General features: G+C 41.8%; 1 protein-coding gene across 1 annotated transcript in view; it reads right to left on the reverse strand.

The window, feature by feature from the left end:
- Positions 1 to 6,472: 6,472 nt before the first annotated feature.
- The window catches only part of LOC141641091 (uncharacterized), a 30,314-nt gene continuing 15,786 nt past the window's right edge, over positions 6,473 to 21,000 (reverse strand). The window contains exon 2 of the mRNA XM_074449768.1: positions 6,473 to 7,408. Within this exon, the coding sequence (XP_074305869.1) occupies positions 6,473 to 7,408 (936 nt within the window). The remainder of the gene's footprint in view (positions 7,409 to 21,000) is intronic.

The following is a 21,000-nucleotide window of genomic DNA, read 5'->3' on the forward strand; positions in this document are numbered from 1 at the left end:
AAATTAAATAATTTATACGGAGTATATCAGGAAGTAGCACTCCAGTGGAGTGAAAATGATGGATTCGGAATTCATGGAAAATAACTACAATGGCTGGACAGATCAATTCATGGAAGCAAACAAAACCCCCAAAGATAAGTCTGTCGGAGGCAATAACTAGACCTGACAAAGCTGACCCGATCCGAATGACCCGACCAAATAAGGCTGCCCCGAGACCCGAAAATTACCCGAAGGGTCTCACCCGAAAGTGACCCGATAGACCTGACCCGAAACTGACCTGACCCAAAGTGACCCGACTTAAGTGACCCAAAATGACCCGAAATGTCACGAAATGACCTAATTAAGGCAAAATCATGACCCAAAATGAGCCAAATGACCCAGATTGACCCGACCCAGAATGACCCGATCCGAAGTGACCCGACCCAAAATTGACCCAATAAGTTATTGACCCGAAAATGACCCGGTCCGACGTGACCCGACCCAAATCCGACCCGAATGACCCATTTGCCAGGTCTAGCAATAACCACCAAAACTATAATTAAAGAGTATGATGGCTTCGATTTCCAATTTCGCATGGCATAGATTGGGAATTTTTACAGATTGTCAAAGTCTCCAATTTCTGTGCACAAGAGACTAGAGACTGTACAAATTGGAAGTAGCACAATTGGGGTTAGAGGCGAGTAAGAAGCAGCGGTGGTCGGGCATTAGTGTGGTGGATGTCATCGGTTAAGGGAAGCGAGGCGGTGGTTGGCGGCAAGCTGAGATCAGGAAGGACAGTGGCAAGGTGGTGGCAGGAGTGGTGGAGGGAGGTGGCGGTATTCAAGAGGAAATTGAATAGAGAGAGAAAATTGAAGATTTGGGAGTTGAAATAAAAAGGATAACATGGTCATTTCTGTCCATAAAAGAGGAAAACCGTGCATGAATGAGCACCTCCCTTGATAAATACTCCGTAGGTAATTATTTGAACCAATCAATTTTTCTATTCAAACTAATTAATATATTCTCGCTTAATCAATGAGCTGAAAATAATTCAACTCAAATAATCCGAAATAATTTGAAACAAGCCAAAATCTAAAATGACAATTCCCCATTCCATATACATATTCAAATTGATCCAGCGCAATCCAAACTGACACATTATTAGCTTCGGTTTGCGATACGTCGTCGACGTTTTATAACAAATCGTCGAGGGTTTTCATAAAATGACGGTATTTGCCCCCTCTCTCTCTCTCTCTCTCTCCCTCTCTCTCTCTCTCTCTCCCTCTAATCTCTCTTTCACACTCCCCTTCAACCCAAAACACCACCAAAACAATCCCTTCAACCCCGACACCACACCCTATTCCGCTACTGCCGCATCCGACCACCACCACCACCACACCAGCAGCACCCCGCACCACCACCAACAAGCAGAACCCCACCACCAACACCGACAACCACAACACCACAAATAAGTAATACACATCTTTCGCAACCCGGTTTTATTAGCTTTTTTGAATTAGTTTTTATAAATTCAATTGGATAATTTTAATTAATAATGCACTTAAATTCGATTTGTTGCCCTCTTTTTGTTGTTGTTGTTGTTGTTGTTGTTGTTGTTGTTGTTGTTGTTGTTGTTGTTGTTGTTGTTGTTGTTGTTGTTGTTGTTGTTGTTGTTGTTGTTGTTGTTGTTGTTGTTGTTGTTGTAGTCGAATTAGTTGTTGTTATATTGGGATTGATTAATTAGAATTAGTTTGAATTATTTCAATGGTTTTAATTAGTTTTAATTAGTTGCCCTCGTTGTTGTTGTTGTTGTTGTTGTTATTGTTGTAGTCGAGTTGTTGTTGTTGTTGAAGGATTTGTTGTTGGTGTTGTTACTCAATTGGAGTTGGGTTTAAGGGAGGATAGGGGGAGGATAGGGACGTTGAGAGAGGGAGGACGTGAAGATGCAACGTCCGGGATGCGGGAGGACGTATGGTTTCTACGTCCGCAATGGTGAGGGACGTATGGATTCTACGTTTGAGTTGGGGTTGGACGATGAATGCCAACGTTTGCCTAGAATGGGACGTTGAGTTTTCACGTCCAAAACGGTTAAGGACGTTGAGTTTCATTGTCTTGGCCATGTTCGGACTTTGAAACTCAACATCCGTCTCTGGTTTGGACCGTTTAATTACATTTCGACCGTTAATTTTGTATTTAAATGGTTAATTTTATATTATTTTTGTATGAAAAGAAGGATTTGTTGTTGGTGTTGTTACTCGATTGGAGTTGGGTTTAAGGGAGGATAGGGGGAGGATAGGGACGTTGAGAGGGGGAGGACGTGAAGATGCAACGTCCGGGATGCGGGAGGACGTATGGTTTCTACGTCCGCAATGGTGAGGGACGTATGGATTCTACGTCTGAGTTGGGGTTGGACGATGAATGTCAACGTTTGCCTAGAATGGGACGTTGAGTTTTCACGTCCAAAACGGTTAAGGACGTTGAGTTTCATTGTCTTGGCCATGTTCGGACTTTGAAACTCAACGTCCGTCTCTGGTTTGGACCGTTTAATTACATTTCGACCGTTAATTTTGTATTTAAATGGTTTATTTTATATTATTTTTGTATGAAAACTTGTTTATTTTATTTATCTAACGTTTTAATCTCGTAAATGCAGATGCCGGACAGCGAAGATTACATTATGACTTCATTAGACCATACGAAAGACCGAAGAGTGACAAGCTCTAAGAGGCATATCCTCTTACCGTCAGCGCCACGTCGTGGTCGGGGAGGTAGGGTTAGGGGTAGGGGCATTCAAATCCGTTCTTCTCCCGACGCTACTCCCGACGCTACTCCCGCCCCTGTTATGACCGAGATTGATTTACCGACTGTGTTTTTTAGGGAGCCAGTAGCCGATTCTGATGCTGAAGAGGAGGAGCATTTTGATTATGTGGCTCAGCATGAGAAGGATGATGATGATGATGATGATGATGATGATGGTGATGATGATGATGAGGAGGAGGAGGAGGAGGAGGCGGCGGAGGAGGATGACTCTCATTTTCTTGACAAGGAGGCCGCCGCACTACCACCTAAGAAGGTGGTACGGGATGGTAGAGGTCGATATGTACTGCTTGGTGATGGTTCATCTAGTAGCACGGGGAGGAAGAAGACAAAGACTCTGGATCTATCTTGGCGTCTTTCAGGTCCGGGTTAGGGTGATCCTAGTATCCTTAGCGTCCTACGTAGCTTTGGTGGCCACGTAGCTTATAGTAGTTGGACCGGTATGGGAAACGTGAGATCGTGGATCACGTGTTACGAGAGGCCGGGTGCTCTAGAGAAAATAAGTAAGACGAAGGTCCGTGATGGTGTTACTTAGAGAGTTAGTAAGAGTGACCTTGATCATTTGAGGCGTTCTTTGATGACTGGTTTGGATGAGAACCTCATTGGAGCTTTTGTAGAGAGGTGGCAGCCCGACACCAACACTTTTCATATGCCGTTTGGTGAGATAACTATCTTTTTGCACGACGTTGAGAAGATCCTTGGGATACGGGTGGATGGCATGAGGGTTATGGAGGAGGGTCCTATGAGGGGGGAAATCGGTATGAAGGGGAAGGTGGCTGCCTTTTTTGGTGTGCCTTTGAGAGATGTGAAAGCACCGTTTTACAAGGGTGGTGGAGTGACGGTTAAGAGCTTGATAGAGCTTGCGAAGACGGGTAACCAGCATGACTCGCTGAGGGCTTTCATGATGTTGTTGGTAGGACAGACTTTGTTTACGGACAAGTCTGGTGATATGGTTATTGCCCGTATGTTGCCGTTGTTTGATCAGTTGAGTGATTTTGGCAAGTATGCTTGGGGGCCGCGACATTGGCCTACTTGTATCGACAGTTGGGGATGGCTTCGCGTAGGGAGGGTCAGGGTGTTAGCGGTTGTATACCGTTGCTTCAGGCTTGGATATATGAGTACTTTCCCTTGTTCCGATCACACTCCGGATATTATGTCGAGGGGAGACCACTTGTCGAGGCTTGGTCACGGGTTCCTAGGTTTAGGGGAGATGTTCGGTTGTTAAAGCAGCACCGGCAGAGGTTGGACGGGCTTAGGGCGGAGCACGTGACGTGGCTCCCTTATGGTGTTGGTCCACGCAGGGCTTGCAGTATTTCGCTCTACTCGGGCCTGATTAGATTTCTGGATATAGTAGAGTCGTACCAGCCTGATAGGTGTCTCCGTCAGTACGGGTATGTTCAGGTTATCCCGGCAGCTATGCGGTTCCCGACTGTTGACTATCGTCCAGCTAAGCCGGCCTTGGGTTATAAGCTGTCTTATGGAGATACTCCTGATTTGGAGTGGGGTTTGAGTGATGCCAAGATAGTTTTGAGAGAGCGGTTTGACCGGGCTTTGATGCCTTTTCAGAGTGATCCGCGTTACATGGTTTGGTATAAGAAGATTTCTCACCCACACTTCTACCCCCCTACACGCCGTACTCAGTTTCGCTCACTCCCTTTCAGCGAGGCGCCCGAGGTTTCCCGAGCTATTAGTCGTCATTTCTCACAGATCTATAGATAGCCTTCCGCGGACAGGAAGTGGCAATATGTGCGGAGATTGGTGGATGAGATGGAGCCGTACTTCAGAGCCGAGGACCATGCTGAGGATGATGAGGATGATGATGATAGTACCCCGTAGTGTCTTTTGTAGTGTCTTTCTTATTTACTTGTTCTTATTGTTATGTATGGATATTTTTATTTGTGTTGTGTATGGATATTTTTATTCTCTTTGGTTATGTATGAATATTTTGTTTGTGTGAACAATGTCATGCATTGAAATGAATGAGTCGGCACTACATTTAGCTAAATTAAAGGTTAATTAAAATAGACAATGAAATTACATAAAACACGCATGACGGAAGTACATAAAACTTAATTAAAATACAACTGTAATTAAAACGTAGTTTAACGGAATTGAAAAACACAACTTTATTTAAAACGTAGTTTAAATCCAACTCAATTATCTTCCGATGATGAAGATGACGATTCCAGATCTTGTACATAATGTCGAGCCTCAATTTCTTCAGGTTGGCTAGCAACATATTGATCATAGAAATCAATGATGTCGAGTTTTACATTTCTTAGGCTGAACACTCTACCGGCACATAATTCTGATAGTGTTGCGTAATCGAGCACAGTGAGTATGCGCTCAAAACAGACAAGGACATCACTTTTTAACCTGCGAAACTCCCACATCTTTTCGGTTAATGTTTCATCAGAAACAACCTCATCAGTAACTGCTGGAGTTAGTATATCCTCCGGGTTTCCGGCTAAGATGATACAAAGGCTGCCAAGTGGAGGATTTTCAAGCAAGTGCCATACAGTGGCACTTGGAACGACTAATTCAAGGCGAGACACTAACACTGGTAAATCCACAACGATTGAATCGATCTTTAGTTGATAAGCTCTGATTTTTTGAATATTTGTGAGAACCATTTTAGTATTGTAGTGAATGGATTTGATTGAGAAATCGAGTATTTTTAATAGTGAATAAGATGGGATGTTATGATTGAAATGGACATAGCAAGGGCTATTTATAAGAAGTCAGATTAAAGTGGTAATATTTTTTTAAAATTTGTAACGGTATGTTTGAATTATAACGGTATTTTTGAATTGTAACGGTATTTTTGAATTACAATGGTATTTTTGAATTGTAACGGTATTTTGGAATTTAAACGGTATTTTTGAATTGTAACGGTATTTTTGAATTTAAACGGCCACTTTTTATTTCAAAACGACCACTTTTTAAAATTATAATGATGACATTTTTAATTATAACGCTTTTTTAAATTATTACATAATCAAACTTTAAATACATTATCAAAGTTTAATTTCCTTGCAGTTTCTGGGTCAGTTGTTGTGGAACGCCGTCTTCTGCGATAAAATTTAGGTGTCGTTCCCATTAAGGTAAGCCATTTCTCGAAGTTTGTCTTGTACAAATCAGCATAGGGTGCAGCCGAAAGGTCTCTTGACCCTTCCCAGAAAGGATCGATCGGTGGCATCGGTGCATCTCTCGATGGTACTCGACAATGCAATCTCATCCAATGGAGATGGTAATTTACGATCCATAAAACACCGTATGGCCTCGACACTTGGGATGTGGGCCATAGGGGTAATTATGTATTACATTGCGAACTACGAGATTCTCCAACTTCATTCTGGGCGATGACACAAATAGTCCAGTTAAACAACGATGCAAAGACAAACAAATATTCCCCGTACATCCAATGGTGACTCCCACATCCTCCACTGCCGGTAAACTCGATCCGTCTCAATGTGCCCTGGTATCTGGTCAAACCCGTAGGCATCGCACAACCATCATCAAAAAAATCCTTCTAGACCTCGTATGCCTTAATCTCCCCAATACACCAGTCTCTCATGACTAAATGGTCATTTTCCCGACCCCGCGCAGCATGCGAGACTACCTGATAACCACAATGACCATCATTACCGACATCTACCCAACCATCAAAGAAACCCTATAGATCTTCAGGGACCGTATATTTTTTACTCCAAGTTGACAAAAGTCCCTTAGTGTAGCCGGACTCCAACGGTGCACCAACCGGTTCTTGATCAAAATCACCCACCGTATGTTGAACAAATGTCGTCGCAGGAGTAGAAACTTTCGCAGCCTTCCTCTTTGCATGCTCAAATCCCGACTTGTTACGAGTAGTAGAACCCCTCGGTCTCCCTTTGGGGTTTTCTCTAACAAGAGGTGGTAGAATCTCCTCGTCTTCCGGGTGAAGACCATCTCGCATTTTCTCAATGATTACCCGTTTCTTAGCCGGGTCACTAGCTCTAGCTTCCGCAATAAGCTCCTCCAACTCATCATTATCGGTCTTGGGCATCGTTTGGGCATTGTCGTACTCCAAGGTCCTCCAATAAGCGTGAACCTCTTCAAGATGGACCCTCTTACCCGTTCTTTGCAAATGGATCAATGTACCAGCATAAGGTAACCCATAAGTAACCTTTAGCACACATCCACAATGGTCTTCCAACACGTTCCCGAGCTTTATCCCTCTCTTAATCTCTTCTTCCATTATCTCAATGGCATTGATAGACACATTTCCTTGCAACAATAAAAATACATGATCTCCATTTCGCGGCCTACTCCTCGAAACTTCTAGCTCATATCTAATCTTCGAGTGTTGCGCTTCAAGCATGGAATGAATACGGGACCACATAGTGTCAAGGTTTAGGTTAGCACTCTTCAACCAACCTTTCAAAAGTGAATGGGAGGACTCTACCCGGGAAGTGGCCGTGTTTCCAAGATGGAAGTATTGGTTTGTATAGCAGTTCACGAACTTCTTCTTGTATTTACCCCATGCATTGATCACAAAAATCGCCAACTCTACCCACTTTACACTAAAAGATTCCCAAGCGCTCCTAAACTCATCAATGGTGGATGTATTGATCTGTTGGAGTATGTGTCCTCAACAATAGTGCGATCACATGTTTAAATCTCATAATAAGAATACGTAAGGGATGATTCATTTATATAGTCAACTGATCAACATTAATCAGTAATGATTGGCTAACTAGCGTTTGACATTACTGTCGTTTGACGGTGGTGATCAGTTGATCACTTAAGGTCACACCTATAAGACAATTCCCTTAATAGACAAATTGATTAATTGTATGACAATACAAGTTAATCAATTCCTTAAATTTGAATAATTCAATTTGTGAGAGAGAATATTTATATCTTATTGTAATTGGATTAAATAAGATTTATTTTAGTAATTGAAATACTTTATTACTAAAACTGATTATTGTTTGTGAAACAATTGTGATAAGAATGAATGGTTAATTATAATTATAATATGGTGTGAATTATAATTATATGACCCATTTTATTTATGTCATCAAGAATCACTAGTCAATTTGTTATATGTAATTTAATTAATGTATGTAATGATATTTGATACGTGCCTAATGTACGGTCTTTTTGGCCTATTTCAGCACGTATTTCCATGCATTTATGTACTGTTTTTATAGTATTTTGCCCCGAATTGGCTACTTTGGTGTATTTTGTCCTTTTTGTAGGGATAATCGCGAAAGAAGCGAAACCATGCTCCATTTCGTCCTTTTTGCATGCATTTAGAGGAGACGGGATTGTCCTAGAGTGAGATGCTGCACTTGAAGTGTCGTTGCACGCATTACGAAGCATTTGGGTGAAGACGTGAGCTGAATTGAAGACCCAAGTGGTCTATCGAGTTAACAGGTGGTCTATCGAGCAGTTATAGGACGATCGAGTGGTCCCTAAGCTTCCCAAGTCCTCGATCGAGTTACTCCTTACTCGATCGAGTAAGCTGCCTTTGATCAAGTCCTCGATCGAGAACCCTGCTGGTCGATCGAGGGACTTCTGCTGAAGAACGTGGTCGATCGAGTGGGTTTGCCTACTCGATCGAGAAGATTTCGTCTGTGGGCTTTAATTAGTCCGTGCTTTAGTAATTCCGCATAAACACTTAGGCTTTTCGGCTATATAACCTATGTTTAACTAGGTTATTAGTTATCCTTTTTACCATCTTTTTACTCTTATCATCTTTTACTCTCTTTTATCTTTATTCCTTCACATTAGCCTACTGTTACTTTTCAACGTTGGATTGCTTTGATCGGATTTCGTTCTTTACGCCGGAATTTCTCGGATTGTAATTCTCTTTCCCTTTCTAATAATAATTAACCTTCCTTTGTTGTTTCAATTCCTGCTTTATGTTATTGTTTTTATTCTTTCTTGCCCTAATTATTATCATTGCTTTTTATTATTATTTCGCTATGTTTTCTGCTGGAACTTTACATGCTGTTAGTTTATCAATAGATATGAGTAGCTAATCTCCCTTCATGTTGGGATTAGGGGATCTACGGTAGGAAGATGACGACGTAGTAAATGAATTAGACGAATTGGTTTAAGAGATTCTGTCACTATAGCAATATAACTGTAATTATCGACCTAGTTGAGTGCACGCTTCTATGTCACCCATTAATCTGGCTACAATTAGTCCTGGATCGAAAGATTGGATTAAATAGGCCTGCTATAAACAGTAGACTGCCCTAATGAGGACGAAAGTTAAGTTAGCGGTATTTTAGGGTGGGAAGTGGACCGAAAGGACCTTCTAATATCCGTCTCGCATTAGTTCGTCTGAGTCATTTACTGCTAAGTTGTTGATCTACCGTAGTGAACCGAGTTCCCGACATGTCTCCCTCTTATTGATAGTTAATTCATCTTTCTGCTTTACTGCTCTTGCCTTATTTCTCTTTCTTTCAACTCCGTAGTTTAGAACCAAAAATTAATCAACCCAATTGTTACCTTAGAATTAGAAATAGATAGCTGTAGTTGCATTCCTCCCTGTGGATTCGATACTCGACTGCCTCTACTACATTTTTAGTTGAGACCGTTAGGTTTTATTTTTGACAGGTACGCGACAGACGTGTCAAATTTTGGCGCCGTTGCCGGGGAGGCAATTGTTCCAATTACTAGCTGTTTTTATTTTTAATTCTCCTTTTTAGTTTAAGGAACATCGTTCCTTAGACTATTCTCATATCCTGTCTGTAGTTTCGTCTTATGCGCAGGTCGCAAGGTGGTCCACTACTACCTTTTGATCCCGAGATTGAGAGATCTCTTCGCGTAAAAAGGAGACTACTGTTTCAAGAGCAACAGGAAGAGGAAGAGCCCAGTTCTCGCGGCAATTTTTACGAGAACGAGCTTTTCGAAAATAATCCGCCGTCTTCTCCAGTTTCCGATTATTCACTTGAGTCTATCACTTTCCCGCAATTTCCGAAATGGCCGAGGAAGCAACCATTGCTAGTCACTCCGAGCCCACACCGACAATCTTTATAAAGGGTTCGAATGCTGGGGATGCCGGGAAGTTCGAGCCTAAGCCTTCTTACATCGCATGGTAGAGAAAAATCGGTTCGGGAGCCGCAAAAGAAGATGCAAAAAGATATGGAGACCTTCATTGATTACTGCTGCTCCATACCTCCTCCCACTGGTGTGACAGCTGATCAAATCAAAGAAACTATGTTCATTTTCTCACTCCGCGATGCTGCAAGGGAGTGGTACAGGGATTTGGACCGAGCTGCTCACGGCATAACGGATTGGAATTCGCTAGCATTGGCATTCTACAAAAAGTATTTCTCTGCTTCGAGAACCATAGCCATCAGAGCCCAGATAACCAGTTTCAAACAAGGGCCCGACGAGAATTTCCATGAGGCATGGCTTCGTTTTAAGAAACTAGTGCGAACCATACCGCACCACGGTTTCGAGAAATGGAGTCTATGTAACCATTTTTACAATGGTTTATATGATGATCGAGAGCTATACTAGATGCGGCAAACAACGGTCGGTTTTCGACAACTTGGGGCCGATTTAAGGGATGGAAAATCATAGATGATTTAGCCACTCATAGGGCCGAGTACGGGAATTCAAGGGGAAACCAAAGGAGAGTGCTGAATCCTCTTCGATAGTCCGCATTAGAAGCCCTTACTGCTAGGTTCGACAAGTATGAACTAGGGGGAACTTTCAAGCAAGGGATGTACCAGGTTAATGCTATGACAGACGGTCCCTTCGTCTGTACGAGGTGTGGGGTAGACGGACATGTCTCTGATTTCTGTCCTAGTCCTTATGAGCAATGTGCTGCCTTTCAACACTACAGGCAAAACAACAACCAGTATGAGCCGAATATCCACCCCAATTTGAGGTGGAGTAATCAGAACAACGTACTTAACCCCACCGCTCCTCCAAACCAGCAGAAGACCTTACATTCCGCCACATCGAAGCAACAAGGCTATTCGAAGCCTCCGTCTTTCAACCCTCCTAACCAAGGTGCTTCGTCATCTAGTGGGGTGAGTGAGATAAGTGAGCTAAAGACCATGATGCAGTCCATTGCAAAGCAGTTACAACAAAAGGACACGGCATTCAAGGCACTTGAAACTCAAGTTGCGCAATTGGCTGAGAATCAATCCTCCAGGAAGCCCGGTCATTTACCGACTCAAAATGACAAGAACCCAAATGAGACGGTACATCTGATAGAGTTGAGAAGCGGTCTCTCTTATGAGGGACCAAATGAAGAAATCGACTGGGAATAGTCAAACTGTCGATGAACAAAGTGTTCGGTAAGAAGAAAGGACTCACGACACAAGAGTTACTCGATCGATCAAGTCCGTGTCAAACATTCGATCGAGTGGAATTGATGAGGAAAGCCCTCGATCGAGTAGTCACTCTACTCGATCGAGTGACCTGGAAGTCAAGAAGGTCGATCGAGGGGGACCGTTGCTCGATCGATCAAGTTGCTTGAAGAAACACTCGATCGAGTGGACACATTGCTCGATCGAGTGATATTACTGACGGGAAGCTTATTCGAGAGCCTGCTAGTGCTCGTTTAAGCGATGAATTACCAGAAAGGCCTCGTTCGAGAGGTAAGAAGCGTCCAAAAGATACTGAACTTGCTCCGGAAGACACTTTGGAGGCGAGAAACAAGGGACTTGAGATTCCAATTACGGTTCCCTTTCCGAGGCGGCTGCAGAATACCAAGATTAATCAACAGTTTAGCAAATTTGTTGAGCTTTTGAAGAGTTTGGAAGTTTCCGTGCCGTTCACTGAATTGCTTATGAAGGTACCCTCTTATTTACGATTTATGAAAGATATTTTAGCACGTAAGAGGACCGTTAATGATAATGAGACTGTAGCTTTGACCGAGATGGGGTCAGCCCTGTCTCAAAATAAGCTACCTCTCAAGCAATCAGACCCGGGTAGCTTTTCGATCCCTTGTCACATAGGAATGCAGTTGATTGATAATGCGCTATGCGATTTAGGCGCTAGCGTAAGTGTTCTACCTTTGTCTCTAGCTAAGAGACTTGGTGTGACCAAGCTGAGTTGCACCAATATGACTGTCCAGATGGCCGACCGTAGTCTATCACGGCCACTAGGTGTAGCGGAAGACGTACCTGTTAGGATCGGGAAGTTCTTTATTCCCGTTGACTTTGTCGTCCTAGATATCCCCGAAGATGTGCACACCCCTATCATTTTAGGGAGACCATTTTTGTCCACCGCCCGTGCAAAGGATAGATGTCGGGGAAGACTTTGACCTTCCGGGTAGGGGATGAGGAGCGACTTTTCATCACTCCAAGTTCCGGAGGGCTCCCATGCAAGCTCAGCCTTGCAATGCCCTCTCTTCTGTTGACCCTATTATCGACACTCCAATTTTGGAGAATATTGCTATTATTGCCGACCCTCCGCCTCATACTGAGAGCAAAAAGGAGGAAGATTCGTCTGTTTTCCTTACTGCAGGTACAGATGAAGGCAAGAAAGGAGCTGTCAAGGGACGTGGTAAGACCATTATCAATCAACCTGGAGCAAAGGATGCCAAAGAAGATGACAGAGGGGCGAGAACGAAGGCAGTTCGAACCTACATAGATGGGAATTATGTTCCTCCTCCTCTCAGAAATTCAAGTTCATGGAAGTAAAAAAGGACGGTCAGTATCGCTGAAGTGACGTCCTCCAGTCAGAAGCCCACGAAGGGGCTACTGACAGCTGATGGGAATTAAACGGGGAAATGCCCCGTGTAACAAATTGTAATAGATTTTTGGTTTGAATTTCTTTTGAATTTATTTAATTTATTATGTTTTTAATTAGGACAATTAGTTTAGACAATTTTTAGCGTAAACTAAGACTATAGACTGTGTTCTGCATATTTGGTATTTTGGGACGTGTTTTATGCAGGTTTGGGGAAATGCACGCATTTCGAGGGAGTAAAGACGAAAATTCAAAGGAATGTATACGAGGAAGTCCTCGATCGAGTATTTTTGTACTCGATCGAATGGCAATTGGGTCGATCGAGCTTGCTTGTTACTCGATCGAGGAAGACCAAAAGGAAGCAGGTCGATCGAGAGGAATCGTACTCGATCGAGCAAAGGGACATCAAAAAGTCCTCGATCGAGTGATTAAAACCACTCGATCGAGTGGAATGAACAGGGACACGGGAGTTTTTCTCTCTTAAACTCTTTTATTTCCCTAATCTTTTTCATTTATCCCTAACTTCCGTCTAAACACTCCCCTTATTGCGATTGATTTTTCCCCCAAATCCCCATTTCTTGCCCAAATTTATCAAATCCATCACCTACATTCTATTGCTAGCTAATTAATCTTCAATACCCCCTTATTTTCCCCCTCTTTTATGCTCATTTTCTCGGTTTTCTAAGGGAATTAGGGTTTGCGGTTTTCCAATTGATAATCCGCCTTTGTTGCGTGTTGTTTGGAGTTTAATTGCTAAATTGTAGGTCAATCATCATCAAGTAAGTGTTCATTCATCCTCTTTGCATTTTATCTTCAATTATTTCGAATTTTTATGAGGTGATTTGAATTAGGGCTCGAAAATTCCATGTATAGTCGACTTGTTTCGATTTTATTGTGTTTATTTGCCCTTGATTAGCTTATTGATGATGTTTTCGCAATTCCTTACTGTTTTTACATATTAAATTCGAATCTTGCGCGATTTTTGCGATTAGGGTTCCTGTGAGTCGGAAATTTCGACTGTCAGACGGTTGTTGTGCTTTGTAATTGCAGTTATCGCCTACTTGTCACTGTTGTTAACCGCTGTAACTGTTTCCCGTCCCCTATCGCCACTACATGCTTTGAATTATTACGAATCTCGCGCTGTGAATGGTTGTTCTCGACTGCCCGGAGTGATACATGCCCCCATTTTCGGTTTTCATGCTGTATTCACCCTTCTGCAGTCACTGTTTTATCACTTGCCACTCACATGCTGTTTTTTCGAATCTTTTTGAGGAATTGTTGGTTTTGTATGCTGTACGTCGATCGTTTCGACTGATAGGGCCTCATTTTTGCTGTCACATGTTGGTTAGCGGGTTGTTTTAACCACGGTTAGCAGCATATTTCTTATTCGTGCCCTTTGACACTTTGCAGGATGGACGCGAGTTCTCTGTCTTCTAGTAGTACGTCCTCCAGCTCTTCTGTGAGCGAGCAAGTGGCCCCTACGCTACCACTAGCTCGCCTCGCTCACACCACCACAAAGACACCGGTTTTACTTGTCTCACTTGCAGGGACAGTGTACGGCGCACCCGGCTCGGCGGGAGCTCGGTTCGAGCTTCACCACCATCACTCCCAGGCCTTTCTCTTTCTTTGGATCGCGGATTCAGGCCCCGTTTTCCGCAGCTTGGTATGGTGCCACCGAGGACACACCAGCAGGCTAGCCAGTTAGCCCTCACTTCCAGCCCTTCTGCGGCTGTTTCTACGGGGGAGGGCACACTCACACCTCTACCGAAGATGCCTTCGGTACGTTTCACTTCAGAGGCTCACCGGACACGGTTAGTCACTTTACTTCGCTGCCCTCTCTCCTCCACCCGTTTCCTTGCACGAGCTGACCTAGAGACCTTAGGCATCTATGAGGAGGTCTGTAGTTTGTTGAACGGGACGGGTATGTCGGGTCTGATTACCATGCAGGAGGCTACCATTCGTACCCTTACGTACGAGTTCTTTAGCTCCTATTCCTTTGACACCGACTCTTACACTGCTGACCACTCCAGTTCCTGCATTCACTTCCGACTCCGCAATGAGTCGCATCACTGGACCTTGGCCAAGTTTGGGGAGGTTTTGGGACTAGTTAGTGATGGTCCCACTGCCCCACCTCGAGAGCTCCTTCAGCCACTTTGGGCTGCTCTTTCTCACACTCCCTTCCACTCACGGAAGGGAGCTCACGTTCACTTACCTGCGCCCCGTTATTACTTGCGTCTGTTAGGAGAGACCATTTTTGGGCGCCCTGAGCCCAATAACTTGACCAACACTGAGCTAGCGATTCTCGCGGGGTACCTCAACATTGACTCCGGTTCCCCGTTTGTTCTAAACATTGCTTATCCGGTAGCTCGGATTGGAACGGTATTGGGACTCGTGTCAAGATCGCCGTTGTCTGTGGGCGGGCTAGTTACTAGGATTGCCCGCCACCTTTACCCCAGTGAGCCCGGACTCACTGCACCCGATGAGGTGGCTTACCTTGACCTGGATGCCATGGCAACATTGACCTGGTTCCCAAAGGCGAAGGGGAGTGCGAGGACGTGGAAGATTGGTAGTTCCACGTCTGTTACCTTGCCGTGCTCTACCCTTCCGCCGCTTTCACCACTCCCTACTCGCCGCCGAGGGAGCGAGGCCACCTCCACCTACCTACCACCTTACCTTCACCCCTCCCTCTTCTTCTACGAAGAAGAGGAAGCGCGAGGCCGGAGCATCTTCTAGCTCCCAGGCTCAGACTCAGGCCCAGGCTGGACCGACACCCACGCCTCAGCCCACACCCACTCAGACTCATACTCCACCTCCACTTGACCCTCCTTCTGGTTCGGTTTTTCCGGCCAACTTTGTTTGCCCTCCTGCTTTAGAGGCGCCCGCGGTCACGGACCAAGGGCGTCGTGATGCCTTGTCTCCGGTTGTGCGGGTACCTTACGAGATGAGACGGATATGGCTTTGGCTGTATTCCCGCTCTACGAGTTCCACATCCGAGCCCGGCGACCGATTCCAGAGGGGTGGCCGCATCCTTCCTTCTACCGATACCCAGCGGACGGGTACCCTCCACTTCCTTCTGACTCAGAGTCGGAACCGGAGGAGACAGCGGTAGCACGAGAGGTGCGGTTACGGGCAGAGCAGGCGGCGGCGAGAGCTGCCAGAGAGGAGGCGAGTGACCCTCCGTTCGTACCCGGTCCGGAGGATCAGGATGGAGACGACCGAGTCTCCCCTTGTTTGTTCTTTGTTTGGGGAGACCGTTTTGTTGAGTCGGAGTACCTGAGAGACGGCGGTGCCGACGACGAGTAGCTACTGGTCTACTCACTTCCCCAGTTTTCTGGCTGGTTTGGGGAAGTTCGTGTTTTGTATGTCCTCTCACTCTTTTTATTTTTCGTCTCCTTTATTTTTCTTTTATTGGTTGTATACCCCCATCCCCCATTTTACTGCTGGTGTATGCTGGAGGACAACGGGGGCGTTGTCCGTTTTGGTTTGGGGAGGGTATTGCATCCTTTTGAGTCTGCATCTGCATTTGTTTTGCATTCACGTTTAATTTTTCAGTTTGCATTTGTTGTTTATTTTCAAAAAAAAAAATTAGAAAATGTTAAAAATTCAAAAAATTTTCACGTTTATTTTTGCATTTAGGTTGAGTCGGAACGGTAGATTCCCGTGATGAAATTGCACTTAACTTGTCAATTCACTTGAGCCTTGCACTTTATTGATGGTTTTTAGCTTTGTCATACGCATAGTCTACGAATTTGTTCAAATAATAGCCGATTTGTTTAGACTTGACTGATAAATTGGCAAACTACTTAAAAATTCTGAGTTTTTAGAGCCATAACTGGTGACATTCATGACCAGTTCATTAGGAATTTTGAGAGTAGTACTCCTTGCATAGCATGTTCGTCTCATTTGCACATTTATGACATTCAATTTCTCGTCAAATGCACATATTCGGGTCTGCGGTTGGTGTCACATGCAGGGAGGGTCTTGCAATTTCCCTTTCTTTACATCTTTCACCCATTTAGCTCCACATTGACCAAAACTTGCCTTTTGACCCATTAGCCACATTCCAAACTAAGCCTGCCTAGTCAAGCTAGTTAGTCTGTCCTTTTGTGGTATGTTTTCAGTTGCAGTTTGGTCCGTAATTCTCATTTGGAGTTGGTGTTTGAATTAAGGAAGGAGGAAGAAAAGAAAAAGAAAAAATGTTGAAAAAAAAAGAAGAAAAACGTGAAGTAAGAAAAAAAAAAAAAAAGAAAATGAAATGAAAATGATGAGATTCACGTGAAACAAAAGAAAAAGAGATAGATTGTGAAAAAAGTTGGACCCTCTTGTCAGAGTTGAGAAGATGCTCGAAGATGTACAATCGACAAGAGGGTTGGTTGTTTCAGTTAGTTGTTTCAGACGGTGTTTAAAAAAGGGAACTTTGTGACCGTCTAGCTCCTCCACTCTTATTCCATATTTTTTTGAGGAGATTGTGTTTCCAGTCTAGCGAGTTTTGTGCCAAGTGAAGGGCACCTGTGTTAGTTTTCCCAGTCAGTTTGAGATCCGGATGGTTTATTATGGTCCTGTTAGGAACTAGCTTGACGCTTTTACCTCCACATTTCCATAACTTGTTTAGCCTTTTCTCACCTGAACCTCACTATTCCCATATCATTTGCAAACCCTCGGTTGTGACGGACATTATTGGTTGGAGTGTGTGCATTAGTACTTGAATTGTCTTTCATTTTTGTTGCATGCATGCTATGTAGGTCGCAGTTAGGCGAGTGACTGTCTTTTCTTCTCTCTTTTACATATAACATTTGCCCTTTGCTTCATGAGAGAAGAGTGACCACGTGAGAGTCCGGTTTTGTTGGTCTTGCAAGGTCGATAGGTCGGCTTTATTTCTGAACAGCTTATAATTCGTTTGCGTATTGACTGTCTAGCTTTAACTGTTAATTTCTGTGCATTAAAGTGGTTCAAGTAGACAAGTTAGGCTAGCTCTGAGTTATCATTTCCGTTCCATTAGTTTAGTTTTGAGTTTACTCGAGGGCGAGTAAAGGTTTGGTTTGGGGAGATTTGATACGTGCCTAATGTACGGTCTTTTTGGCCTATTTCAGCACGTATTTCCATGCATTTATGTACTGTTTTTATAGTATTTTGCCCCGAATTCGCTACTTTGGTGTATTTTGTCCTTTTTGTAGGGATAATCGCGAAAGAAGCGAAACCATGCTCCATTTCGTCCTTTTTGCATGCATTTAGAGGAGACGGGATTGTCCTAGAGTGAGATGCTGCACTTGAAGTGTCGTTGCACGCATTACGAAGCATTTGGGTGAAGACGTGAGCTGAATTGAAGACCCAAGTGGTCTATCGAGTTAACAGGTGGTCTATCGAGCAATTATAGGACGATCGAGTGGTCCCTAAGCTTCCCAAGTCCTCGATCGAGTTACTCCTTACTCGATCGAGTAAGCTGCCTTTGATCAAGTCCTCGATCGAGAACCCTGCTGGTCGATCGAGGGACTTCTGCTGAAGAACGTGGTAGATCGAGTGGGTTTGCCTACTCGATCGAGAAGATTTCGTCTGTGGGCTTTAATTAGTCCGTGCTTTAGTAATTCCGCATAAACACTTAGGCTTTTCGGCTATATAACCTATGTTTAACTAGGTTATTAGTTATCCTTTTTACCATCTTTTTACTCTTATCATCTTTTACTCTCTTTTATCTTTATTCCTTCACATTAGCCTACTGTTACTTTTCAACGTTGGATTGCTTTGATCGGATTTCGTTCTTTACGCCGGAATTTCTCGGATTGTAATTCTCTTTCCCTTTCTAATAATAATTAACCTTCCTTTGTTGTTTCAATTCCTGCTTTATGTTATTGTTTTTATTCTTTCTTGCCCTAATTATTATCATTGCTTTTTATTATTATTTCGCTATGTTTTCTGCTGGAAATTTACATGCTGTTAGTTTATCAATAGATATGAGTAGCTAATCTCCCTTCATGTTGGGATTAGGGGATCTACGGTAGGAAGATGACGACGTAGTAAATGAATTAGACGAATTGGTTTAAGAGATTCTGTCACTATAGCAATATAACTGTAATTATCGACCTAGTTGAGTGCACGCTTCTATGTCACCCATTAATCTGGCTACAATTAGTCCTGGATCGAAAGATTGGATTAAATAGGCCTGCTATAAACAGTAGACTGCCCTAATGAGGACGAAAGTTAAGTTAGCGGTATTTTAGGGTGGGAAGTGGACCGAAAGGACCTTCTAATATCCGTCTCGCATTAGTTCGTCTGAGTCATTTACTGCTAAGTTGTTGATCTACCGTAGTGAACCGAGTTCCCGACATGTCTCCCTCTTATTGATAGTTAATTCATCTTTCTGCTTTACTGCTCTTGCCTTATTTCTCTTTCTTTCAACTCCGTAGTTTAGAACCAAAAATTAATCAACCCAATTGTTACCTTAGAATTAGAAATAGATAGCTGTAGTTGCATTCCTCCCTGTGGATTCGATACTCGACTGCCTCTACTACATTTTTAGTTGAGACCGTTAGGTTTTATTTTTGACAGGTACGCGACAGACGTGTCAATATTTATTTGATAAATATGCATTAAATTAATTAATAACTTGTTACATAATACATGTGACATATTGTGTGACAATTGACAAAATAAAATGAAAATCCATTTTAAGAGGTGCACCGGTTTTGCTAGCTTAAAATGAGATTGTTTGTATTTGTTTATATTGTATAGCAAATAAAATAATAACCCTAAAATAACCTAGTCTTAGACCTAACTTTTGGAGAAGAACAAAAGCTAAAAGGGAAGCACCATGCATTGGTCTTTCTCCCCTCTAGAGCCGGCTCCCTCCTTCTCAAATAGAGAAGTTGTTCTCTATTTTTGAGGGTAGTATTCATTCTATTTTCTCATCTTATAAATCTCACTACATCTCTCTTAAATGGTTTAGAAACCTTTATAAATTGTTCATCATAAATTCTAATTACAATATAAGATTACAAGTGTAGTAATAAGTATAATATTATAATTATTTGAAGGATACTACTATATTAATCTAGTTAATTAATATATTAGTTTAAGGGATTTGTTTTGGGTGCAATCAAGAGGAGAATCTCTACATTGGGATTAAGGAGGATCATCCATTATATTTAAGCTCAAGAACAAATAAGGAATGTGACCTTATTTATACCCATTATTTCGAGCCATATAACAATGTAAGGAACATTGTTTTTCTCATTTAATCACTTATTTAGTTGTGCATGCACTAGATCTAATGAACTCACATTAATATGTTAATTAGTTCACTATTAGAAGAATCTAATAATATGTATATTAACCTAACAATTGGTATCAGAGCATAGGATGTTGCATGCATAATCAATTTATAGTTTTTTCGAGTTATTAGTAACTTAATTAAAACTAAAAATTTGTGATTAATTAGATTAAGTCACGAAATCATGATGCATCTTATATATTCTGGTCCTAAAATATTTTTAGGTCATTTTTATGATTTATGGTATTTTATTGCTCATTTTAATGATTTTTAGTGAAATAATTACATTTTTATGAGTAAAATGAACTTTTACTTACTAAAAATAGTTAAACTTCATTACTGGCCGTGATTTTTTTTTAGTATGAACTCACATGAATATTTTATGTATTGTATGTAAAATTTCGTATTAATGTGTTTAATATTTCATGATTTATGATTTTTATGAGATAAAAATGAATTAAATGGAGGTAAAATGGTTAAATATAGTTAAACTTCGAAATAGGCCATGAAATTTTAATATGTTGCCACATGCATATTTTACTCACTATGTGTGAAATTTGAAATGAAATTGATTCATTTAGCATGATTTATGAATTTTTAGTATAAAAATGACATAAATAGTAACTATTTTAGCATAAATAGCTAAAATGAATTACATGGCATGAGAAAATTATTTTAGGTTGCATTTATATGACACTTATCAGATCTAAAGTCATGAAATTGATTTGATTAATTTTGTATACTTTAGATGTTTTATTTGATAAAACTGATAAATCACAACTATATTTTCTCGAAATAAAATTCAAAAATTTTAACCATGATTTTTGACATTATGAGTGTCATGGAAATATCCTAGAATGTTTAAAAATTTAAAATTTAAAATTTGGATTTTTTTCATAATAGTTATGATTTTAAGGTCAAAATGAGCATAAACTTATGAGTCTAAAATTATATCAAGTTCAATTATTGTCAAAAATTGAATGATGACTAATTTTTGAGACCTAAATATGTTACGATAATTAATTTGAGCTTAAATTTGATTTAAGTATTGATTTGTGATTTTAATAAGTTATTATCACGCATTTCCATAAAACCGGGTTATATAAACGATGTAAGTTAAATAGGGCGATTTGACACATAATTTGGCATGATAGATACATATTATAATGCTACATATTTCAATTGTTTAATGTCTTTTTATTTATATAATTTGGAATTATGTAATTTTATCT

This window comes from Silene latifolia, chromosome 2 (genome assembly GCF_048544455.1).
Source record: "Silene latifolia isolate original U9 population chromosome 2, ASM4854445v1, whole genome shotgun sequence".
Taxonomy (NCBI): domain Eukaryota; kingdom Viridiplantae; phylum Streptophyta; class Magnoliopsida; order Caryophyllales; family Caryophyllaceae; genus Silene; species Silene latifolia.